General features: G+C 40.4%; 1 protein-coding gene across 1 annotated transcript in view; it reads right to left on the bottom strand.

Annotated features, from left to right (window-relative positions):
- Positions 1-1,511: 1,511 nt before the first annotated feature.
- PUM3 (pumilio RNA binding family member 3) overlaps positions 1,512-27,007 on the bottom strand; it is a 37,264-nt gene continuing 11,768 nt past the window's right edge. The window contains exons 10-17 of the mRNA XM_032477757.1: positions 26,008-26,106; positions 25,060-25,113; positions 21,520-21,600; positions 14,624-14,766; positions 13,749-13,971; positions 12,000-12,087; positions 9,586-9,676; positions 1,512-7,220 (exon numbers count right to left, since the gene is read on the bottom strand). Of these exons, the coding sequence (XP_032333648.1) occupies positions 7,088-7,220; positions 9,586-9,676; positions 12,000-12,087; positions 13,749-13,971; positions 14,624-14,766; positions 21,520-21,600; positions 25,060-25,113; positions 26,008-26,106 (912 nt within the window). The 3' untranslated portion in view covers positions 1,512-7,087. The remainder of the gene's footprint in view (positions 7,221-9,585; positions 9,677-11,999; positions 12,088-13,748; positions 13,972-14,623; positions 14,767-21,519; positions 21,601-25,059; positions 25,114-26,007; positions 26,107-27,007) is intronic.

Below are 27,007 nucleotides of genomic sequence, written 5' to 3'. Positions count from 1 at the left end.
ACCCTCCAACCTGTCTAGCTCTCAGCACTCTACTGAATAAGCTGACAGACTCTGAAGGAAGGTGTTAATCAAAACTAAACGTGCTGCTCCTACAAGGGTTATTTGCATTTGAAAGAAGCCTATTTGGACTCAAGTACTTTCACTCTGTTTCCTAATACGTGGGCAGGAAAGACTGCAGGGGGCCTGCAATCCCTACCTTGCCCCACCTGGAGAGACAGTTTTCCAAAGGTACACAGCTGATTTAAATTGTATAATATTAAGAGTGGTAATGAATTCATGGACATTTCTACGTGATTTCTTAGCCAATACATACTCAAAAGTACAACTATAATATTGCATCTTGGGGCAAGAGTTGCTGAAATGCTTGATGTGAAAAAACAAAACAAAACTCAAAGACGGGAACTTCGAACTTCAAGTCGTAGCTTTGAGACAACAGCGGCCTATCGAGCAAGCTCAAAATCTCCCACGATTCTACCTGCCCTGGGAGGGAGCCCCACCTGTGTGTTCAGGCCCAGATCTAGGTCCTTTTCATATATCAACTCATTCAGTCTTCACAGTGGCCCAGTGAAGTGTGCTTCATCTTTTTATAAAGGAGACAACAGAAGCAGAGAGGTGATGTAACTTGACCAAGGACGCCCAGTTACCAGTCAGGCTTCAAATCGCAATGTGGTTCTGGACCATGCTCCTAGCCGCTATCCTACGCTGCTTCTAATTTTACCTGATTTTCATTTTCCAAAGGGGTGTAATTTGAGTGTAATTATACAGCAGAAGACACCTAGGAGTCCAGCAATAAAGAAAAGTTTTGAGAGGGGTAAAAAGCTACTACAGAAAAGCAAAGCAGACTTATGTAGAGAGGAAAAGATGGAATACTTTATTTTACCAACTGCCACATGCCTTGATTCTAAGACCCACCATTATTTTATGTTATCACTAAGAAAAAAAGCTGGCTAAGATGCCATCCACTGTAAGATAAATGTGTAAAATGTGGGGAAAAGGGTGCATTTTTAGAATTGATGAAATATAGTATCAAGGCAGCCAATACCAGGGGACAGGTTCAGGAGCGTGAGATCCCAGGGGAAAGGAGGGTGTCTTTCAGAAGACTCCTCAGAACACTAAATGCTCTCATTTTGGTCCCATGCCAGACTCTGATTTGAGGCTACTTATTAATAAGAATACTTCACCCACTAAGTAATCATTGTGGTCAAGTGAATGGTAGTGTGATTTGGGAGACCTGGGTCATGTGTACCGGGTGAAGGCAGGTCATGATGGGTTCATCCCACCTAAATAGGATGACTGTGAAATGTGGGCAGAAGGGAACCCCCAAAGAGGTGCCAGCCAGACCAAAACACATCCACCAGGTTATTATAAGCAGATAAAATGGGTTCCAACAAATCTACTTTTAGAACTAGACTTAGGTTATTAGGCAGTACAGATGGGGCAAAATAGTTGATTAAGCAAGAAAAATAAACCCAAGACTTGCCCATTTCCTCAAAAGCATTTTCTTGGTATTATACAGGTCTTTAAAAATCAGGTTTATTCTTTCCATCACTGCCTACGTTGAATGTAACAGCAGCAGGCCGATGGCTTTACCGGCAGGTTTATCAATAAGAACAGGACTTTCACATGCAGGATTTCTGTCTAAAAGGAGAGTCTGTTTTCAAGCATCTGGAAGTCATTTAAAACATCTAAATTATTCGTTATGCTTAATTACAGTCATCAAGATCACAAAGTCAGACGATTCTCACCACCTTACCAGACTCCCATCACCTTCCACTTAAGTAGCTGTCACATAGCAGGCACAACTAAGAACTACCATTTGCTCCCAGGATAGGATGAATTCCCCTAAGAACAAGAGAGCGCTGGCCAAAACTTCTCATTACCACGTTTGTGAAGCAGTCTTCATCCACTTACATTCAGCAGTGGGCAGAGTCCCCGTTTAAAAATTAGGGAACATTTTGATGAAAGATTCCGAACACCACTCCTTCACAGGGAAGGGAGTGGAAACATCGGCACCATCTTCCAAGGTGCTGTTCTGGGGGCAAACGTGCACACAGCAATCAGCGTCTGCACACTCCGGAATGCTGAGCACAACAGCCACGTAGCTCCTATTCATATGAGACAGGCAACCCGAAGAACACAATCTATCTCCTGGTTAAGACTGTTCATATAAAACCCTTAAGAATTCAACTGGGAGAAAGGTTAGGGAATTTGGGGGCACACAGATGGTGATGGTTTTACATTTCAAAAAGGAAACATGGTGTATTAGTTTGCCAGGACTGTGTAACAAACACCACAGACTGGGTGGCTTCGACAACAGAAACCTCTCCTCACAGTTTCTGGTGGCCGAAGGTCCAAGGTGCAGGGTCAGCAGGGTTCACTCCACTTGCAGCCCCCTCTCCCTGGCCTGTGAATGGCCATCGCCTCTCTGGTCTTCACACGATCTTCTCTTTGTGTGCGTCCTGATTCCGTCTTACAAGGACGCCAGTCATGCTGGACAGGGGTCTACCCAGCTGACCTCACTTTACCTTAATTACCTCTGTAAAGACTCTGCCTCCAAATATGGTCACATTCTGAGGTATTGGGGGTGGAGGGAGGGGGTGGAGAGAGGCTAAGATTTCCACGCACAAACTTGAAGGGGACACAATTAATTCAGCCTGTAACAGATGGAGATGATTATAAACGTAGTTTCCTTAGGTTAAACAATTTCATAGGTGAGAAAAGAGTTCAAGTGGCAGATTTTTATGTTCATCTGAGTTCATTAAGTTTTGGTCTAGAAATAGTTTCATTAGCGGTTCAGTATTAACTGTTGCTTTTTTTGAGACCCTGTTCTCTCTTAACCATTATTCTAAAAATACACACACACCCTTATCTTTGCTAGACATACTCTTAAAAGTCACTAATCTGCTATAATTAAGATGTAACCTTTTCAAAATTTCATTGCAAATAGCAACAGAAGTGCCATCTCCTATTGTAAAGAGCCAATCCTTTGAGTTCAGACATGCAGGAAGCTTCATCCCTGTAGGCAAACACACACCACTTAAAACACAGGCTTCAAGGGGAAGCAAGTTCTCCTTCCTTCTAGGCAGTGTCTGATCCCTGGCGAAAGCACGGGGTTGGTGCAATCTGCAAACTACAAAGGTAAATTTTAAAATTAAAGGCTTTCTCAAATCCAGTAAGCTTTTCCAAAGATAACATATCCTTCATTTAGCCAGGAAGGTTGTTTTTAATTTGGTTAAAACCATTTCTGGATTTCTGCTAAGAATAAACATGGTATAAAGTCAAGACAACCAAGTGACGGGAGAGAAGCCATCAGTGGGTGGACAACAGCAACAAATACCTGGAAGAGGAGGAAGCCATGGAGAAAGTAGCAGCGCTGAGAAAGCTGAGTACCAAGCACGTGCAGAGAACCAAGTTAATTCTCACTCTGATCTACAGAAAATCCCAGCAATTAGAGGTGCAAAGTGCCAGAAGACAGGGTGAGGCTTGGGATGCAAAACAGGGCGATTGGCTAAAGCTGGTTGACTAGCCCTCCACACACTGGCAGAGAGAAGGCTGAGAGTTTATTTTGTGGACTCAGGTTGGTTCAATATCTCTAGACTAGGGGGCTGGATGTACCACAGAGCACGAGGGACAGCACTGCAGTCAAAGCAGGTAGGTTCTGCACACTGACCACTGAGCAACCAGGGTACTGACTACCAGCTGCATTTCCCTTCGGAGGTACTGATGGCCCCACAAAAGGCCTACAGATCCTGAAATGTGGAGGACTCCAGGGAAACAGCATCCACGCCTGGTCACCTATGCCATGAACAGTCAGCAGTCCAGAGAAATGGACAGGCTGCCCCCTTTCTGATCAGGTTCTAGTGTCTTAATTATATAAAGAAGAGCCAAAGAGCTCTCCCAGAAAGTCTCAAACATCACAGATCAAAATAAAAAGTGCAGCCCGCAGAAAAGAGACAAAGCAAAGTAAAATATAACAAAAGAAACAGAAAATACAACATGCCCAGAGGCCAAAGAGGTATTTTATTCAAGAAACAAGAAAAGAAACTTCACTGGAATGGCTGGTAGAGAGTGGAGGTGCTATCTCATCCAGAAAGCAAAACAAAAAGCCAAAGAATTGAAAAAAGAAAATTAGAGGACCAAATCAACATTTGAAATCTGAAAAATAGGAGTCTCAAAGAGAAGGATAGAGAAAAACAGGTGGGGGGTGTGTGTGTGTGGAGGGGGATTAGGGAGACAACACAAATACAGCCCCCAGATAGAAGGGCTTCTCTAAATTCCTCAAGGACCCATCCAGCATGAAGAATGAAGAGCAGACACACACAACACACACAACACACACAACACACACCAGTGCGCATTATCCTGAAATACAAGAAAGCCAGGGATAAAGAAGGTCCTGAAACCTTTCAGAGAAACGACTCCCGCCACCAAAAGGCCACACATAAAAGCCCGTGGAGGACGGCACTGGACTTCTACAGCCACTCTGTGGGCCGAAGAGAACACTGGCCAGCGCCTTCAAAGCTCTGGGGCAAACTGAATGTCAAACTAGAATTTTATATCCAGCTAAACTAGAATTTTACATCCAGGTGCCCAGGCATGAAAGGGGAGAATAAAGACATTCAGACTTTAAAATTTTACCTCATGTGCATTCTTTCTCCGGAAGCTCATGGAGATTGTGCCCCGTTCAAAAGAGAACGCTAAGCAGGAAAACAAAATCCATGGGGTACTAGAAATGGGCTTCCCAGAGAAGACATGAAGGAAAGGCCCAGGGAGAGGGCGATGGAGATGCCACAGTTCTTCAAGACACCCAGAGGTTCAATCCCCAGGACTTCCACCAAAAATAAATAAGGAAGCCTAATTATCTCCTCCCAGAAAATACATAAATATTAAAAAAAAAAAAAAAAAAAAGATACCCAGACAGCCAGTGGTTCCCAGGTGACCTGGTGTGTTACTGTAGAAATTAGTATTCAGAGACAGGTTAGTATATTTTTGGCTGCAAGTCTCTAAAGATTCAACTCAAAATGGCCTAAAAGATAAACGAAAGTTTCTTCTCTCACATAGCAGGAAATTCAGGAGGGCAGCTCCGAGAGTTGATTTATTCAGCAGCTCAGTGTCAAAATTCCAGGTTCTTTCACCTTCTTGCTCAGCCATCCTCAGGATGCTTTCTGCACATACTCAAGTCGGCCGGCAGGAAAGGGACTCTGTTCCTTATGAGTCTGTGACCTAAGGAACCTTCCCCAGGAACACACTTTTTTTCTAAGGTTCATTGGCTAGGCTCCTTCCTAAATCCATCACTGACTTCAGGAAGGGGGCCCCAGTATTAGGTCACACAAGGGGAAAGTTTGTATGGCCCAGTGGAGTAACAGATGAGGCTGTTAAAACCTCAATGTATCTATGACTCCCTCGAGGGACACTGAATGGGAAACACTGAATGAGACTAGTCAGAATACAGGAGCCAAGTGGAAAGGGATGGACACCAGTAACGCAGGAGCCTCGCCAGGTTGAAGAAAGAGGAAAAGAGTTTACACAATTCTGATGGACAGTTTGAGAAAAATTAATAACAGAAATGTAGAAAAGGAAGCAAATGAAAACAAATGAGGTAATAATTAATTCCAGGAAAAAAAAATGGTGTAGGAAATGTAATGACATTTCACCGCTTCCTTCAGTATTTAACAATTTATGTCAGCATAATCATATAAACTGAACACTGATTTATCAAAAATGAGGCAATTCTATTGGGGAGACGGGGAGAAAAGAAGTACGGGGACAGTGGTGGTGAAAAGCCTTCATCTGTAATTTCCTATATTAGGAAGTTAAAAAAGAAAATGCCTAAAAAGGATAGTGACAATATATTAGTCAAACAAGAGCAAGCTCTAATGTTGCCTTTTCCCCACTACCTCCTCATCCTGTCCCCAGCTTCCCCAGCTGTCCGCCTCCACCCTGAGACCTGGCAGGGTTGGGGGATGGGGAGAATCCAGGCCAAAAGAGAATGATAGCTCAATGTACCCAGCAGGACAGAGGGTGGCAGGTGAAGTCCTGGGAGCTTGTGTGCTGGGAGTAGTCCTGGGACCCCGCAGTCTGGTCAGGAAAGGCACAGTCATCCTCCTCAGGGGTATCTGTCACAGACCCGAGTGGGTGTCTGGTGACAGAAGTCTGCTGAGAGAAAGCATGACGACCCCGTATCAAAAGCAGTCAGGTCACCACCGGCAGGGCCCCGGGAGCCTGACTGATCTACCAATCCTTCCAAGCCTTCTTGCTGGGAAGCCAAGTACAGTTTTAAAACTCAAACATCCTACTTGCACTTAAACTCAAACTTCTGCACTATTAACTCCTTTCTTCTCACTCAAACCCTATAGGCTTCAACTACTTTAGGGAAAGTCCCAAGAGAGAAAGTCTCATTACAAGGAGCTTATTGGAACTTGGAAGGCCCAGTTCCGAAGGCAAGACGATTTTCCCTATGACCTTGACCATGACACTACTACCCACTGTGATCCCAATTCATCTAAGCACCTTGTTCCCTACAAGTTTTAACATACTGGAGTGGCTTGTTTCAAACAAAATCTAACGTGGAGCCCAATCCATAATGCGGCTGGGAGTGCAGCTGCCCTGCCTGTAGAGGATCCCCCGCCCCGGGCCCATCACGCCCTGAGGCTCCCTGACGTCCACTTCACTGCTCCCGCCAAGTGCTCCCAGGGGCTTTCTTTACCACACCCTGCCTTCCTTTGAGGCCTCCTCAGGTTCCTCCTCTTCCACGAAGCCTCTCAGACTCCTGCCCACTGAAGACATCCTTCTCCCCTGAATCAACGCATGCAACCACTTCATGTACATCTGGTCGGTCCCACTGTATACGACTGCTACATCTTTTACATTGTGATTTGCTTACTACCAGTATGATAAAGGAGAAGGCTGGGGTTTTTTTTTTTTTTAAAAGCCATTTTAAGAAATCATTTTATAAATAGACTCTTATACAAAGAAACACAAGTAGAGAGCACCCAAAGTACCAGGACGATGGACCCTAGCGCTTCTTTTCCACACTGGGAGAACAGAAGAGGAAAAATGGTTCCAACTTGTCCTTAACTGTTTCCACTTATGCAGTCAGTTTTTCAAGTAGCATTTCTATTCCTTTGCTGGTGTTTTTGTTTTTTTCCAATGTGGGAATCAGGCTTTTCAGACCAGCTTTGACTTTATTTGCAACTTCTTGATCAGAACTCTGGAGAAGGCTGAAGAGAGAAGATAAAAATTAACAATCAAAAAATTAAATTTCATAAAAATCCTTAGATCATCTGCAAATACCACCTCCACACACAGTAGTATAAAAGGTTCACCGGTTTGTGAGACAACTTTTGTAATGATAAATACATTTTTTTCTCATTCATCAGATGAATGATGGGGGCTAGGAGCCGATATTCCAAAACCACATAAACAAAACACATTTTGGAATCTTTCTGCTGCAGTCACACAAGCAAAGGTAAGAGTGGCTCCGATCCATGAAGAATTGTTCCCGATTTCACTGCGCTTGTCAGAGGACGAACACCTTGCTTTAAAACCATTTCCTACGTGAATTCTGCCTTTCCTTCTCCAACCAGAGGAGTTCAAGAGCAGGGACCCTGTGTTTTCTTTATTTCACGGCACTGCATGTACAGAGCAGGTTGTCTAAAAATGCTCGCTGAGTGAATGAACACTAGGGCAGAATTTCCTGTACTCCTCAGACTTCTTCACAACCATATTTCAATGCTGACGAAGGAAACACATCCTAGAAAGAAGTCAGTTGGCATTCTGAAAGACCCCAGTCCCAGTAACTTTGACAGAGAGAAGCCAGCAGTCCCAAGCAGCACTCTACTGCCCGTGGAAGACAAGTAACAAGCACCGCTGGCCATCTGCAGAGTGAAGAGTAACGTGCGCTTTCGAGAGACTTGTGACTCACTAGGTGTTTTCATTCTATACATACTAAGCACATAGTCACTAACACATCACAGTACTACAAGTTTATTTACTGAACACACATATTAGACATAATCTAAGCAATATATACGCATCATCTCACCTAGTTTTCATTATAACCTCGGATTATTATTTATCTCATTTTACATCCAAAAAAATTTAATGCTCAGAAAATCTGAATAATTTGCCCAAGGCGACACAGTGTGCTGGGACTGGAACCTAAGCAGTCTGTCTAGAGCCCATGCCTTTAAATGCTAGAGCATTATGCTTCCAAGTTATTTTTCAGACTGCACACGAGGCTGATTTTCTTTTCTCACCCAGAACGATGCTTTTTCACTTACTGCGAAAAAGATTTAGCCAAAAAAAGTATATATATATATATATAAAATTAATCTATCATTCTACTTCCCTTTAGAACCTGAGGTATTTCATGATCAGATTTTCATGTTCAGATATTTCATACCCCAATTTGAAGGAGCATTCCATAATAACCCTACAGTATCCTTCACATGTTTGAAACTCACCCAAGGGGAGCTCTGACCAATGAGCAATCTTTGAAAATTAATTTTACAGCACTGTCAGAATTCTTAGTGTAATGAAAGGACATGTCAGTAGGTGTTAACACTCCAAATGCCTGGTAAGCAAGTTCATACCAAAAAGGTTCAGGTTTCAGCTAATGGACTCTGGCTATTCAACATCAACTGGAAAATTAGTTACTTTTAATGAGAAATGAACCAATGATCTGTATCACCCATGTATTTGGAGACACTGATACACCTGAAGAAATGAAAGCCCCCCTGGAATGTGTGTATTTGTGAGTATATGTGGTCTATATGTACCGAATCAAAATGCATATTGAAGAAATCCCTTAACATTTATAAACATTTAATACACATTAAATTGCATAGTATCGTGCCTGTGAAATACTATGGGAAATTCAAGCTGAGATTGTTAACTGTTTTTCCAAATCTTAGTAACACATCAGGGTGGAAAAAAAAAATCAACATTGATTGCTTCAAAACAATACACAAACCTGTTTTAAAATGAGTATCCTTAAAAGAAGGGTTTTATCTGGTAACGGAATGCATGGAAATTTCAATGACCTGAAAATTATAATCTGAACCTAAGTCCAGATAATAGCATGTAAGTTAAGCATATGTCTCAATTCACAGATTAGCAGCTCTCCATCATTTTAATTAGAAGTAAAGATTAGCATGCAGACTTCAGTAGCAAATGCTTCTCGAATCCTTTCAGAAAGAATTATACGTAAAGTCAGTCATGATTTAAAAAACAACTTTGTCAGTTTTCACAGGAACAAAATTAATTCATTAAAAAGAATACAATTACATTTTGATCAAAGCCGTCAATGTGGTGAAACAATCAAATAATACCCTGTGAATGCCATACTTTTACGATCCCTGACATTCAAAGGAGGGCACGTGAAAAGTACTGTAAGGACTGCCAGAGTTACATTTGCTCTTTGGTATTCGGTACACCTGTCAAGACCACGAGTGACTGAGAGCAATACTGGATCACTGGAAACAGACAGTAGAGCCCAGAAATACATGTCAAGGAAGCACATCTTGCACGAACTGGCACCGGGGATGAGCACCCTGGGCAGAGAAAGGCACACCTTCTACGTACCTAGAAAGAATAATGGCCCCTCGATTTACACCAGCCCAGGACTTGAGGTTCTTCATCCCAACATGCTCTACAAGTGTTTTTGCAAAACAGCCTGTAAAGTAAACCAAAACTTAATGCATGTCACATACCAAGATTTAAACTCCCAATCTTCCTCTCTACTACCCTTAAATCTGGAAACATGTTTTAATAAGAAAGCTAATAAAAAGAGTTCTCACCCAATATCACTTAACACAGAAACTCTAGCTCAGGTTTACACAATGTGCTTTTAATACAGCCACTTCCTCCAACTCTGATCTAAATCCTCAGCTATGTTTAGCAGTAATTACTCAATAGAAACAATGAATTCTTATAAAACGCTTATTTGGTCATGTTTGCATTTCTTTGTACTATTTAATTATTTAACCCTGACCTGAAAGTTATTCAGGAAGTAAATGTTTGACAGCAGCACCTTGTGTTTGGTTAAAATCAAGTTTTCACTCATGGAAAATGCTCACTCGGAAGGTATCATGAACACAATGGTCAAATGACTATTCTGGCTTACACCTAGTAATTTCTCACTACACCACTGAACATCTGTTCAACCATCAAAAATATCATTCATCTTTTGTTATTATAGTACATCTGATTCCCAAGGTCTTGGTGTATCATCTTATTCACTGTGCCATCTCAGTGTAACTAATCCTTGGACAAAGGAGAAATTCTGAAGACTAGGATTTAGCGCAGATGGAGGCAGGTACAACCTACCTTGAAGGCAAACGTCTTGGGAAGGTAGCATGTACAAGTCATTCAAAGATACTCAAACGTGAGGAGCCTTTAAAAGCCGAGAGGCCTATGGCTATTACATTCTTCACAGCATGTGCCAAAGAGGGACAGAAATCAGCTGGTGAGGCAGACAGTGCTTTTCAAAGGTGACCACAAGAGTATCTCCGTCCTGTGTACTCTCCTAGAATACTGTCATTCCCCCATCTAGAGGTGGAACTGATGTCTTCTCCTTTCAAACTGGGTGAGCCTTTGTGACTGACTTAACCAAGAGAGAACATTCCAAGTGAACTTAAATAACCTCTGAGGCTAACTCATGAAACTACCATGCACCTACTTTGTCCTCTTAAAACTTAACCACCATATTGTAAGGAAATTGACAGCCTAGGGAGAGGAACTGAGGCTGCTGGGCCTGGCCACCGCCAGCCACTGAGAAGTGGGTACTCCAGCTCCAAGCCAAGCAGCCCCAGATCACTGAGAGCAGGAGCAAGCTCCACCAAACTCCAACCAGTGATTGTAGTCCTGAAAACTACTAAGTTTTGAGGTGGCTTGTTACACAGCAACAGATAACCAAGACAGCCAGCCACTCATTTAGTGCTACATGAAAATGACCAATGCATCAGGTCCCAACAGAATTTATGTAAGGAGAAAAGTCACTAGAAAAATTCTTCATATGTTAAAAGTAAGCCAGACAACTTTTCTGACATAAACTCAGCTCAGCTATGCACCAAATTTAATAATGAAAAAGATGACTCAATATGTTATTTTTTTTCTTCAAAATTTATTACAAGAAGCTTTCTCTTTTATAAAAAAATTTACAGTGAGAAACAGGCCCAGGTCCCTATTCTTAAAGGCGGAGTGAGAAGTGAGTTCCACTGCCACACTGATTGCCTCAGCAGCCATTACAACTGTGACTTGCCTCAGGACATAAATTTATGATTGTCATTTTTTCCAGACACAGTCACAGAAAGCCCAAACTGTTTCAACTCAGTGGGGGAAATCTCTTTAGTGGCTAAAATACCAGAGGGAGTTTTAATTTAGAAAGAGAGGGTCTGGTCAAAGGCAGGACTGAGAGGAAAGCGATATGTAAATTTCCAGTTAGATAAAATGTGCTGCCCTCCTCTTGAGAGCTGCGTTTCTACAGAGCAGCTGTCAGGTTCATGAACAACCAGAAAAGTGCCAAGGACTTTGGTCATATGTATTTCAAAGCCAAACAGGCACCAGTTCAAAATTCTCTGTGAGGATCATCTTCTTCTGCTTGTCCTTTCTTCAAAGCTAGAGATAAACATCATGCTTTTCAGTTGGGGCGATGGTACTCATACACCGGCCCTGCTGCTCTGCTCTCACCATCCTCAGGGAACAGGATGGCATTTTAGAGCACTGGACAAGCCCGTTTTGAAGGCTGAAGTAGCAGAGGAGAGAGGGAAGAGATGGAGGGTGGAAAAGGGAAAGAAAATGAAAGGATTCTAGGAGACAAACTTCCAGGAGAAGCAGCATTATTTGTAACCACTAAATCATTTCTTATTCACAGACATCATTTCTAAACACTCAGCAAACCTTCATTTGAATGTAAAAGGCCAGCATAAAGTTCAGGGATGCCAGACATTGCTGAAATTCCACACACAATACTAGGAAAGGTCAGGTTTCCAGCCTACCTTCTCTTCCATTTTCTTTCATCTTTTCATCTTGCTCTATTAACCACTTCAGAACTAGATGTCCTGCAGGATGCTCTGCAATGTGAAGCTGTGAGGAGTCAAGAACAAGTTAATTTAAAAAGCTGTTCTCATCCATCCTGTATCACCACAGACAGATAAGGACTCAGGCAAACTGAAAGTTCCGCACGGCTTAAGAGGTCTTTATCTAGAATGACCTCTACACCTGGAGGGGCCGGAGAGCTACTCCAACCCCCAAACTGAAATGAAATGGTTATTCAAGCTAACACGGCCACTGAGGCAGTCATACTTGGCTTCATGAGCTCCAGTTTGAACGGCACCACCACAGGGCTCATTTGAGATCGCGGGAACCACTTTCCGGCCTGTCATAAGCAGTTCTGAGGAATACAGGCTCCTAAAGGACAGAACACTACAGCAGAAACACCACACCTGGTGCTGAGCGGTGCCTAAGTACAGGGGGCCACCTGCACACAAGGAGCACTGCCTGATGAGCCGGCTAGGAAGCCTCTTCTCAGCTCCACTGTGCTCCTCTCCAAGGGCCGCATCAATTGCTGGCACAGCATCCAGGCTCTCGGCGTGCAGCCTGGGACACACCGGGCTCCGTCTCCCCACAGAGGAGCCTTCACTACGCATGCATCTCCCCAGTGCGTTAAGACGATCTGCTCTACGAGTAGCGCCAGGCCCTCTCAAAGAGTCACGGCCCACTTCCCTTCTCTCCCCGTCTCGCATGTCCGAACACAGCAGGCTCCCCATACGTGTCTGCTCATCGGCTTACACCCCGGTGCAGGGTTGCCACTGACCGGCTTCTGCTTCCATCATCCCTTTGCTCACTGACTTCCAACCCCCTGTGCCCTCTATTCTCAAACAGGCCGAGCTCCTGCCTCCCTCCAGGCTGCCGCATGTACTCTTCTCTCTGCCTAGAATCTTCTTTCTTCCCTCAGCCACCAATCCTAGGATGTCAGCCCAGCCTTCACTGCCTCAGGAAGTCTTTCTAAGACAGGCTGCCTCCCATTCGTATACAAGCCCATTGAACTTGGAGTTTTCCTTCACAGCACTTATCTCTACTCTAAATTAAATAATGATCTGTGTACACACTTATTTAAATATTGTGTTCCTCAATATGGTATGCCTTTTCTTCGGGCAGGGGAGGGGAGGAAGCGCTGACCGCTGCCTAGCACACATGAGGCTCATGAAACAATAAACCTAAGCTACAAGGCAGAATAACACGAGGCCCAAATAGCATGCGCAGGAGCGATCAGAAAGAGCAAAGATTTTCTGATCCCGAGGGAATTAAGGAAGACTTCCTGGAGAAGGATTCCGAGGACCCTGAAGGACAAACAAGCCTTTCCACAAGAAGAGCAGAGGAAAGTGGAAACCCAGGCAGCACCTGATGCTGAGGAAAAGAAGTACAGACATGAGAGAAGGGCAAAATCCACAGGAAGTTCAAAACAGAACGAAGGACAAAGACCATGCCAGAAAGACAGCCTGGGTCAATCACAGACAACACTAAGAGGATTCTGTGTTCGCTCTGCAGGTCCTGCGGAGTCCTCAGAAGTCTGAGAAAGACAGTGTAACAGCAGCACTGGGTTTTGAATTCAGAATTCCCAAGTGCACTGTTGGTATGAGGTGTGCGGGGATGACTATCGTGCATCTCTTTATGGCAGTGTTCTCAGTGACTGGAGCTTTTGCAGCCACTGCAGCTTTCCTGCCTGTCTCGTGATAGCACGTCACCTCTCCATCCTTGCCACCAGGATGCAGCTCTGATGCCGCCAAACTGGCGATGGCATTCATGGCAGGCTGGGTATCTCCAATGGCCGCTCCCAGGATGGCACACACCAGCACACACGTGGACTTATCCAGCACCACCTCTTGGGCGTGTTCCTGAAGGTAGTTTAGCAAAGCTGGAGAAATGGACTCCAAGAGCTCTCGTCGCCGGATTTCTGTGTCTTTCTTACTGTGGGAACACGTTGAATGAAGAATTAAGGTAAGATGAATGGCAAAGGAAGTATGGAGGTTTTGTTATCACAGACACCTCTAAGGGCGTGTAACAGTGTCACACTCTATTGTAACTGGCTGTCTTTCTCCTGTGTGTGCAGATAAGCAGCTTGAGGGCGGGATATCTGTCTTTGTGTCTCCAGAATCTGAATAGTGCCTGGCACAGAACGAGCACTCAATACATGAAGCTTGTCTTCTATAATACGAAAAAAGTCCTGAACCAATCCAAACTCAAGTTACAATAACAACAACATATCTTACCTGACAACACGTTTAGATTACTTTATGGATTCTAATCCCCAGAGTATTTGATTAAGTGGCCAACAGCTTTAAAAATAAACAAAACCAAAACAAACCACACACCGGAATGCCTACTGTATGCCAGACCTGAGAGGCATTCTTTCGGCATGATGCTGATTTCCTTTTCAAACAAAAACTTTAAGAACCTGTCAAAACTAGAGGCTTAAAAATGGAATGCACCTTTGAGTTTTAGAAAGGGAGAGAGCATGAGAGGTGTACATGTATGCGAACATTTCTGGAAGCAAGTGCCACTCAAAACGAACAATCAGAGCGGAGGGGTAAAGGGCTCCAGCCAGGCTCCTGACCCTTACCTGTGTGCGTTTCCGTCTCCTTTCTGCAGGACTTCAATGATCTCTCGTACTGTGTGTGCAGGATCTCTGGGGCTTAGTAAATACAACAGGACCTTCCTTCCATATTTGTCATTTACTATGTTAGGCAAGGAATTAATGATTTCCTGTAAAATAATAGAAACCAACAGTAAATCTATGTTTAAGGTCTATTATGCTTGGAACCTGAAAGGTAAAGGATTCGTAACTATCTTCCCCGAGGTACTGAATGACAAATACAGAACTAGTTCTGCATTGTTTCATTAAAGCACAGAGGTGTGCGCTTGGAACACAGAAGGGCCTCCTTCCTTGGAACACAGAAGGGCCTCCTCCTTCAGACTAGCACTGCTGAGCAACCCATTTATGTCTAACTGACCAAGCTCAAGGACTTGAAGAAAACATTTAAAGCAGTCATCTTCATTCATTGTAAACACTATTTCTTAGGCCACTATTACTTGGGACATTGCTTGCTGGGGCCACTGAGCAGATATAGTTAGCTTGCAGCTGCCCTTAAATGGAGCATCAGCATTGATGAAGGCCATTCTTATTAGAATTTCCCCACTGAGATGTATGTGAAGGGAGATAAAGAAATTCTGTTAAATAGAACAAGTGGATAAAGGCTTTTAAAGTTAGGTTACTTATTCATGGCAAATGAAGGCTGTTTAAAGTACTCACTGAAAACAAAAAGAAAGGGAAGGGAAATAAAGGCAGAAAGACTCCATGGAGCCGTTACAAATAATTGCATTCTATGACATTTCCAATCAACTTACCAAGAACAGTAACCTTCTTTTCTAGTTGTCTGAATTTAAGGAACAAAGGCAATGTCATCCCCACCTCAGCTAAGCTGCTGGGTAGACTGGTGATGTTTGCAAAGACAGAAAAGTCACTGTTTTCAAATTCCTTTATTCTTAATAGAAAATATGCAAAAGAAAAATCACAAGCTTTTCCCTCTGTAACATTCCTATTTCTTGTAACAAACCTAATAAATATTCAAAGCCATGTGTGTTTGAACGCCAGAGATTCTTCAGAACTGGCTGGGGCCACAGAAAGAATTCAGTCCAACCACCCAGGCTATACATAAGGAACCCAGAAAGGGGAGAGGTGACTTGTAGGAGGACGTAAGAGTGTCAGTGAAAGTCCTGTGACCAGTCCTGGTCCCCTGACTCCAATTCTAGTCTCTTTCGAAGAAAACAAGACACCCCTCTCTTAAGGAAAGGAGTTCTCCACGAGACTATATACTCAGATCTGCTGTTCTCTTCAGTGCCCACTAACGACAGTGAGATCAGTAATTTTAGTGCAAAAAAAGCTAAAAATTAGGTACATTAGATCCAACCACCTCAAAAGGAATATAAATTTCAACTACCAAGAAAAAATAAACTTAAAATTTAAGTAATAAAGAGGAAGACGGGGAAAAAAATATATATAGCTTATCACGGGGATGGGAGCTCTTTTGCAGTTTCAAGGCAAACATGCCCCAAAGCAGACTCAGTATATGCATTTTTGATAAAGCAGCATTTAGTGTCACAAATATGGGCTACCTTTTAGTGTGGTTTTGTCTATTTAAGGTTTAACTGACTCATAAAAGAAGACAAATGCTTTAATTTGTTGAAAGAAGAGAATGAGAATGATACATAGCTTAGACCAACTTCTACAATCATTAAAACACCCCCACAGCTTTGCTGTCCTTAAAAAGCACTCTGGGGTATTACACCTTTAAACTTTTAAAGCACTTGCTTTTTTGGAGGGAAAAAAAGTGTGTACGTGTGTGTGAGGGGAAGTATGCAGTGAAGAACTATAAATGGCTGCTATTTACTTTCAGTTAATTTTTTTCTTGGTATAAGGAAGAAAAGGGGTGGCGTGAAGCCAGCCATGTATTCCTCACCATACGTGACCTTCTCTGTGGGTTCTACACTTAAGGACTAGTGCAGCGCACTTGCCTTGGGCAGAAATGGTTTCACCTCAACACAAGATGCACATAAAATAAAATAAAATTCATGCAAAAATACTGCTCAAGAACTAGTCCTCAAATTCATTGAACTTCTACTGCCCTTCAGTTTGTAATTAAGGAATTTAGCATCTAAACTTGTGTTGGTCTAAGGTTCTTAAAAGAATGCAATGTTTATAAACTAACAATCATATGAAACTAAAAAATGTTTACTTAAAAATGTGGTATCTTTTCATTCTCCCCCCAACCCCCCCCCCCCCAATTCTTAGATTCCTACCAGTAGAAACATTCATCTTGAAAAAAATAAAAGGAAACAGTATGAGCGTTGCTAAATTATACAGTAAATTCATTTCTCTTTAGCCTGGCTTATGCACAAAAAGGAGAGAAATTTCCCAACGATCACCTGGGGAACACTAACTAGAAGAGTTAACATGCAGAGACACAAGAGGCAGCTATAGTGCAGTTGGTTTTGTGCTGAATTTGATCTCTGGGTTCAAGCTGCGTAGACCTTGGCAAATCCTTTAACCTCTCTACACATCAATTCCCTTATCTGCAAAAGCAAATGATACACCTGCCTGCCCTGTGGGCCACCACTGGAGCAAATCAGAAAATTCACACTACAGACTGAAAACTGCTGTAAAGTAATGCTGTTCGTATGAAGAACACCTCTCAGTATACAGCATCTTTAACTAAGGAGATTAAATAAAGATGCTGGGGTTGTGAGTTTGGCATCCTCGAAAGAGAGAGAACCCCAGCAATGAAGGCTTAAATGTAAAGGTTTTCAACTTCATGCTCCCTCTTATAAGAATTAACTTAGAGCAAGTCACAACAAGGGTCACTTGTAATCTCCTCCTCTTGTGTTTTACTCTAAAGAAGGTATGTAAACAAGAGAAGCACAGGAAGACCCAAAGACCTCCCTTCTGAAGATGTGTAGCCGTTCTCCTTGTGTTGGATCCCAGTCAGATTCTTTGGCATTCCTGTTTTGCCAACCTTCTTTTAAAAAGGAAAGGTAAAGGTCAAAATGAAAGGTGCACACTGGAAGTAGGGTTACAGCGCATATGCATTTTCAGTGGAAGAAAGAAAGACACGCAAAACGCAGCATTACTGAGAACCAGGCCCCTCCATGATGCACACACCCCTATAGGAAGTTGTGCGTAAGGAACAAAAAGAAACGCAGCCGACTTTGACCGTAGAGAGCTAAAATCTAGTGGATGAGGTAAGACAAACTTAATAAATAAAAATAAGAGATTTAAATAATGGATAAAAACGAAGTGTAAAAAGGTTAGAGCACTGGCAGTGACCGCGCCTTCCTGAGTAATTTTTAAAAAAATATACAGTGATTTTATCCAGAAGTTCGGCTTTTTGGCTGCACTCAAAAATGTGGTTTAATGGGTTTTGCATGACAAAAAAGTTCTGGAGATTGGTCACACAACAAAGTGAATATACTTAATACTACTGAAGTGCATACTTAAAAATGGTTAAGATGGTCATTTTTATCACAATTAAAAAGAAAAAATATTGGAAGATCTACCAGCTCACATTCCCAGGGGCTGGAGCCGAGGGGTGGCTGCCACCTTGGACAGGGCAAGCATTCTCTCCCTTCCCCGCACAACCCCCACTCCTGGCCTGCCTCACTCGTTTACCTGCCTGGTCAGTGAGTGCTGCTGAGTTTGTAAGCCCTGCATCAGATCACGGTTAACTGCCAAATGAATGGGTGGCAAAGACAAAAACCACAGGCACTAAGAGGATAGGGAGAGCAGGTCTGGCCGGGAGACCAGAGAACATTGTCTGGAGGTTGAACTGGAGCTGGATCTTAAAAGAGAAAAGGAGGAGTGTTTATTAGACTATGATTTCAACTTGACATTTCAGGAAATCCAATTACTGTGAATAGAATGCTTAGCAACACTAAACTTTCTTGGCTATTTTTAAAAGCATTGCATAATGCAACAGGTTCTGTAGTGGCTGGATGGGAAACAAAGACACATGACTCTCTATATATGTGCAGCGTATCTGGCAACCCGCAGTTCTGCTAAGTAAATGCCTCAGAGAAACGAGGAGACGTGAAAGAATGCTTACAGAATTACTTAGAATAGCAAAAAATGATAAGAATGTTTAAAGTTTTAAACGTTGTAAGCAACCCAAATGTCCATCAACAGAAAAATGGAAAAATCAACTGCAGTGTATTAATACAGTAGAAAACTATTCGGCATTGAAAAATGAATAATTTAGAACGGCAGTGAGTAAACCATGGCCTGTGGGTCGGCTCTTACCTGCAGCCTGTTTTTGTACATCCTGTGTGCTAAGAACACTTTTGTTTGTTTGTTTTTGTATTTTAAAGAGTTGTTAAAAAACAAAGACAAAACTCGTTAGAATATGCACCAGAGACCATATATGGCCCACAAACCCTAAAATAATTACTATCTGGTTCTTTATTTTAAAAGCCTGCTGACCTGTGATGATGAACTTCAAAAGTGCAATGCCAAAAGCAAAAAACAAGCTGCAGGACAAAACACACAAGACATCACTTATACAGAATTTGTAAACATGCAAAATAATCCCATAAACATCTACACATACAGCAAAAGGATAAGGGAATTCGTGCAGATAATAAACACCAATCCATCACGGTGGGTATGGGGTGGGGGAGAAACAGGCCAAAAAAAAAAAAAGGGAACACAAAGGGCTTGAACTTTAACTGTACTTGTCAAGTTGTATTTCTTTATGTCAGATCAGGTGGGAGGCTGGGTGTTCACTGTTACTATTCTTTATACCTTTGTGCATAGTATCTCAAAGTAGTGTATTTTTAAGAAAGCATCAGTACTTACTCTCTCTCAAACAGCAACTGGCCAGCACTTTCCTCCTTCTTAGAGGAGCACTGCTGTCAAAGCAGCCGCATCACACCAACAATTCCAGGATCAACTTTTCTAAGTCAGGGTACTTTGGAAAGTAAAGTAGGTGGGGGAACAGTGTGTATCCATGTTGAAAGGTGAGGGCTCAGCTGACCAGGCTGTGATTTCAACCTGACATTTCAGGAAGTCTGGTTACCCGGGACAGAATGCTTAGCAACATCAAGCTTTCTTGGCTATTTTTAAAAAGCACTGCATACTGCAACAGGCTTTGTGGTGGATGGGCGGGGGAAACGCAAGGGCAATTAGCATTCCAGAATTCCATCACCAGCTACAGAGTTTAATGATACACAGAACCCACTGAGCGTTTGTCAGCTCGAGGCAAGACATCAGCAGAAGAGGCCATTCTCAGGGAAACCTGCCCTCAGTATGAGAAAGTCACTAGGAATGTGGGTTAAATAGTTGTGGGAATCAAACTGATAAGCACAAGGAATTAAAACTGTTTCAACAGCCACATTAAGTGGGATAAATCTTTGGAAAAAATTAAGCTAGCAGACAATTGTGGCAAATCCTGAAGGAAGTTTGGTTTCTCTTAAAATCCATTTGGAACAGTTATGCAAATTTTAGTTGTCATGAAAATATTAAACAAAAGCAAGGCTTTCAATAGCGCAGTCTGTTTCCATTTTCCTGAAACAACTTTATTCATTAGCCAATCTATGGCCTCACATCTCTGTCACTGGAATGAAAAACAATCATTATTGATTGGAGTCAAAAGGGTAATAAAGTCACAAGGAACATGTCAAAACACTCAGTCTGTGACATGAAAGTCTTGCCAACTTGTTTCTTCCCACAATCCTATCCCAGAGAAAGTCATCACAATCTTAAAATAGTCCGGGGAAAAGCTGGAAAATGACAGCAAGGGCATGAGAAATTCACACACACGGGGACCTACAGCTGGCATCTAAGAAAACAAATCCCCACCCCTCCACTAGCGGGGACATTTCTCCTACTACACCCAGCTCTACTGGTCCAGAGGCTCCAGAGCGAGGCCACAGCACCACCACACGCCAACAGGTAAATTCTCTTTCTGAACATCCATATGTGTCTCCCTGAAGATGGTGTGGAAACAGCCTCTGTCACTAAGATTTCTGCAAGGGTCCCATCCACGTGTATCAATTTTCAGATGAATAAGCCATGTCTACGCAGATTATGTGATTTGTAAAACGTTTCCAGGTTTGGTCACCGCCTGCCACCTCTGTCACATACCTGACACCACTTGCAGGCTAGAACTAAATAAAGGTAGAAAAGTGAAGGAGGATCACAGAATCAAAAGTCAGAAAAAGCGGCAGTCACTGCAGAATGAGGGAAATTATTTCATAATGTAGTTTTACTTTGGAGGAGTTTTTCTAAGAGAACAGCTTTTCTGAAGGCAAAATTAGGGTCAAGTAAACTGCATTCAATTATTCCCACTCTATGGTCCCTACACCAGGTTCAAAAGCCGAAATGTAAAAAGGAAGCTAGTATTTTAATTTTAGTAAAGAATTTCAATCTGACTCTACAGAAGGCTTTCATGGAAGCTCGAAGAAGTAGCACAACTGACTGAGCTTCTTCAGTTTTTCTTCTCTAGCCCAGTTCGGGACAGAGTACTGTTAAACTGGGAAACTGCACAGGTAGCTTCTCCAAAGGGGGAGAGAGAAAGGTCATGGGTATCCTCTATCTGGATGGACATGAGTTCCTGAATAACTGAAGAACTGCTATGTAAACAAATTTCTGACCAAATTCAAACACTGCATTGTTAATTTTTAGTATGTTATATGGTCTAAAAAGCCATGTTACCCAAATGTAACCAGAATTTTACATATTTAATTTACACATTTTATTAATTATTAATATGAAATTCAAGATGATGGCTTCTAAAGGAATAAAGTAAACCCCACAAAAATAAGCTTAATTAAAGCAACTAAAAAATAGTAAATACTGTTAGAAAGCATGCTTCAAGGTCTTTACACATCTATGTGTGAAATCAAACTTACATGCCCGTAGACGATGTAACAATTTAACTTAACTTCAAGACCATCTGAATTACTTACTGATACGATTATCTGCTTCACCAGCTTAGTGTCATCAATACAATCAAATGCCGCCAGTAGAACCAGATGGGAGTATTGGCCCTGTAACAATTGGAAGCCAGTAAAGGTTAAAAAAAAAATGCATAGATTCTCCCTTTTCTTCCCTCCCTGGAGTTACTTTATAAAGGTTACCAACTCCGTAACTTTTCCTGCACAATCTAAATGAGACAGATAAACATTCAAAAAATGTCCTCTCATATCGCACCTAGTTAATTATACTCTAGGTTGGTTAAGAAAAAGAAACTGAAGAGCACATTCTTCAATACCAAATAGCTGAGATTCATTTTTTTTAACTAAGATCTAACACCTCTCAAAAATAGGTATCCTGTTAATGGATAGCTACTTGAGAATTAAACTCAAATTAAAAGGACAAGTGAAAAAAAAATAAAAAACAACAAATAAAACTAAATAGAGTAAAGAAGACACTAATGAACTTATTTACAAAACAGAAAGACTCACAGAAATAGTAAACAGACTTATGGTTACTGGGGGAAAGGGAATGGGAAGGGATAATTTGGGAGTTTGAGATTTGCAAATATTAACAACTATATATAAAACAGAAAAAACAAATTTCTTCTGTATAGCACAGGGAACTATATTCAATACCTTGCAGTAACCTGTAATGAAAAAGAATATTAAAACACGAATATATGCATGTATATGTATGACTGAAACATTATGCTGTGCACCAGAAACTGACACATTGTAACTGACTATACTTCAGTAAAAATAAATATATAACTATGTAGAGTATTCCAATCATAAAAAAGAAAGGGTATAAACTCAGATGTAATTATATATACAAAATATAAATAATACACATACACAAAAAATTGTACAAGGAAAAACACTGTCATCTCTGGGTTGAAAGATCACAAATGATTTTTTTCATTTTCTTTTGTACATTGTCCAATTTGTCTAAAATAATTCTATATAATTAAAATAGAAATATTAAAAAAACCTAGAAGAATATATTTATATAATGAATACGAGAATAAGATGAAAACAAGTGCTTTCGAGAGTTGCAGATACTAATATATATAAAATAGATAAACAACAGGTTTATACTGTATAGTTCAGGAAACTACATTCAATATGTTGTAGTACCTTATGGTGAAAAAGAAAACGAAAATGAATATATGTATATTCCTATATGATTGAAGAATTATACTGTACACCAGAAATTGACATTGCAAACTGACTATACACTAATAAAAATATATTTAAGAAAGTATAGTAGCATGAGATGATACAAATATACATTAGGACTTTCACAATGGTTAATCCTGAAATGACAGAATTATTTTCATGATGCTGATATTGTTCAAAGATTTAAATTTCTACTCTATGTAAAAAAAAATTTTTTTTCAGAGCTTGTGGTATACTTCTTTTGTATCATAGATGATAACATAATCTCTTTTTATTTTGAGAGGAATTTGCCTTCTCATAACAGCCAATACTCATTCAGAGCCAGACCTGATCAACATGGCAGGTAATAACATTTAAAATAACAAAGCTCTAACATCTTTACAATGTGTAAGACCAACAATCAACTAAAAACAGACTAAGAACATGAAGAGTCAGCTCACAGACAAAGAAGTACCAATGGCTTTAAGCATACGAAGTATAATGTTCATTAATTAAGGACAATAATTAAAACAATGAAATTACCATTTCCCACCTTTCTACACAGAAAACTGAAAACCCTTGATAATATACAAATTTGGCAAAGGTGTGGGGAAAAGCAGGCACATTTATGTTGCTGGTGAGCATGTAAAGTGGCTCAACCTCTCTGAAGGGCAACTGACAACAGCTACAAAAACGTAAAATGCATGTACCTTTTGACCCAGCAATTCTACGTCTAGGGAGGCACCTTACAGGCGTGCTTCTATGCATGAATGAAGGATAATGAGGGCTATGTCTTGGAGTATTATTTGAAATAATAATAATAAATAAAAATAAAAATAAAAAATAAAAAATAAAAATAAAAATAAATAAAAATAAAAATAAAAATAATAAAAAACTAGAAACTACTCAAGTGTTCAATAGTAGGGAAAGGTTAAATGTCATATAATGACATAATATAAAGTTATTGACAAGTGTGAGATAGATAGGTGAATACAGAAGCTGGGTCAGAATTTAAGAGAAACAGACAATTCTACAACTACAGCTGGAAGTTTTAACATGCTTCTCTCAGCAACTAACAGAACTAGAAAATGATAAACACTATCAGCCCCTTGATCTAACCAACACTTACAGAGTACTACACCCTACAGCTCTGCACCACACATTCTTTCGAGATATTAAGATAGACTACATGTTGAGCCATAAAATAAAGTCATTATAAACTTTAAAAGATTGAAATAATACAGAGTATGTCAAGAAATCCCTAATATTTGGAAATCAAATACTTCCAAATAACCCACAGACCAAATCCATTGGTTTTATTCATTTATCTCACCCCTTTAGAAGCAAATCCTTGAGATAAAAAAGGCATTGCCCTGCTAACCTGTTAATATCACAACGCCTGGCTGGGATTAGGTTCCCTCCAAAAATATTGCTGATGTAACCAAACTGTAAAATTAAAACAATCTAACTTTATTACTAAAGAATATCTTTTACTATTAATACCTTTTAGAACTTTCTATTAACATTCTATTTTTACTCATTCTAACAGAATACTCAAATTAAGATTGTATATAAAAGGATTTACATAGAGATGAATTACAGGTCATGGCATTTTTTTATACTCTGAAAACAACTCACTAGAGAATCTCTTATTTCATTTGTTATACCCAAGTTAGCTGCCTTCTTCATGGTTTTATACTAATTCCCTTCCTCGTCTCCAACCCTACAGAAGACAACAGGTATGTATATAGTCACACAGCACCAATTTATCTGAGTCTGAATCAGCATTTATTATATCAAGGATTCACTAGACAGCAGTAGTTCTTGTTGGATTTTTCACAGGGAAAAGTTACTATTTAGTATTTCAATACATAGAAATACTATTTTTTGAGGCAATTAATCCCTCAGAAAAAAACAATTTTTGTATCATCTAATTTCATCAGGAAAGCTTTTATAGAATCTCCAAAAGATTCCAAAGAACTATGAAACTTAACGAGAATTTTCTTAGACCATACTACAAATTTAATCTAAGAAAAAGAGACAAATTTCACTTTCTGTTATGTTTTTGGTGGTAATGAAAATTGGTAACAACTTTCTGAGGTACAATTTACCTAGAGACTAAATATCAGGTCTTCAAAAAATACCTAATAAAAACGGAAAATTGTCACAGTACAATGTAAATAAAAAGAGGAGAAATTTCATTTTGTGTAAATTTAATAATATATAAAATACATGCACATGCATAGAAACAGGATGTAACAAAATAAGAAATTTTCTTATTGGATTTTCTTCTCAATTTTTCAAATTTTCTATAAGAGATTCTTTTTACCATGAAAAATAATTAAAAGAAATACGCAGTCTTACTATACTTACATTAGCCACCTTTTCAACATAAGTCTTCATTGTTTTCACAATCACTTTCCTGTCCTTAAAAAAGAAAAATGTCTCAATGAACTTATAGATTTAGTTATAGAGTACAGTATTTTGTAGTTAAAAATTATTTATAACATTAAACATTCATCAGAGTTGCATAATTTTCATTAGTGAAAATAGTTATTCAGTCAGAACAAAAAAAATGTAACATACTGTAACAAACCCGCTCAGAGTTATTCTAATCTTAGACCCACATGTGACAACCCATTGAGACATAAATATGGAACCATAAAATTATTAGTTGCCAGGCAAACCTAGTGAAACAAGCTCCTCTTAGAATAAGAACTGAGCTCCCCTATTCCAAGGTCTGAACTGATTTCAAATGCATACAGGTCTAGCATACAGATGGCGTTCAATACATTATTTGTTGAAGGTAAATTAAATTTGCATTAATCTAAAAAGTAGACCAAGTACAACTGTCTTTCAAAGGCAGAATTATACTGATCAAGGAAAAGAGGATCATTTCTGTTAAACGTCTGTAATTAATACACATCTTTACCTTTTCCCTCAAAGTACTGAAGACCCACAGGAGCACACCTGTGGCTGTTCAGTATCTTCTCCTTCCTCTCCCTTCTGGGCAACAAGATCAGTAAATGAGGAATCAAAGAGCCTGACAGGTACCACAACTTCTATACTCTTAAGCCTAACAGAAACACTGTGCTCACTTGTATGACAGAGCCCTGCCCGTACAATGACAGCTCAAGGTTTTCAAACTTTTTAAGGAAGACCCCAGTAGAGGAGAATCACACGGTCCAAAGTGGAGCCGATTTCAGTGAGTTCCTGAGGCACAACTTTGCAAAGGTAATGCTTTTATGCAGAACAGCACAAAAGCCAAAGGAGACTGGAAGTCGGAGAAAAGGCAAGCCAAGCCCTGACTGACACGCTTACCTTGGGCGTGCCGTGCCACAGGCAGTGCATGGCCACTCTGGCGCCATCGTGCGTGTGCGCCAGGTACACCACTGCTTCTCGGATGGCTTCAATCATTTCCTGCGGGATAAATGCAGTCAGCGCTTTGGTCTACTCTTTCTGCCTTTTCAAAATCTGTCTACTAAGGAGCAGTTATGCACAGAGAATGAAAGGAAGAAAGTATACGTAGTAAATATTTTAATTTTTACTTCTGTAGATAGGCATGCAAACATGCAACTTCTTTCTGGAAACATTCTTTTCCATTAAAAGCAGCAAATACTGCTGACAGTCAATTTCTATTAAAATACCTGAGTTTTACCAACGACTATTCAAAAAACTATGTAGGGTGGACCCTCAAATGTGGTTTGAGCCACGTGGGTCCACTTATATGTGGATTTTTTTCAGTAAGCACGTATGACAACACTACACGATCTGCGGCTGGGTAAATCCACAATCGGAAATGCTGATGGGAGGGCTGATTGATTATACATGGATTTTTTGACTGGTGGTGGATGGGAGTGTCAGCACCCCCAACTCCCATACTGTTCAGGGGTCAAGTGTATGCGTATAGTACATTCTAAATTTTTCAAAAAAAAAAAAAAATCTAAGAGTTGGCTGGAGAAGGAAGGGAGTTTTTAACAGAAAAGCCAGATGAAATAAACAAACTCTTCCCTAAAAGAGTCAAATATATGATGAAGAGAAAACAAAAACACTTGACACATTGTAAAATGATTATAAATCAATAAAAAATGTTAAAAAAAAAAAAAAAGAAAACCAAAACACTAATTTCTGGCCGAAAAAGATTTTCTTTTTTAGTTTATCACTGGATTACCTCTGGAAATCGTATTAGTAATTCACAATAAAGACACTTAACATTTCTCAAAGAACTAATCTCTGTAGTAACACTGAGCCTAGGCCTTCACTTACCAAAGAACTTTTAGTAAAAATCCAATCATTAATTTATTACAAAGTCTCCTGCCAG

Source organism: Camelus ferus, chromosome 4 (assembly GCF_009834535.1).
Source record: "Camelus ferus isolate YT-003-E chromosome 4, BCGSAC_Cfer_1.0, whole genome shotgun sequence".
Lineage (NCBI taxonomy): Eukaryota > Metazoa > Chordata > Mammalia > Artiodactyla > Camelidae > Camelus > Camelus ferus.
Note: the sequence above shows the minus strand (reverse complement) of the source record. Positions and strands in the feature narration are given on the sequence as shown.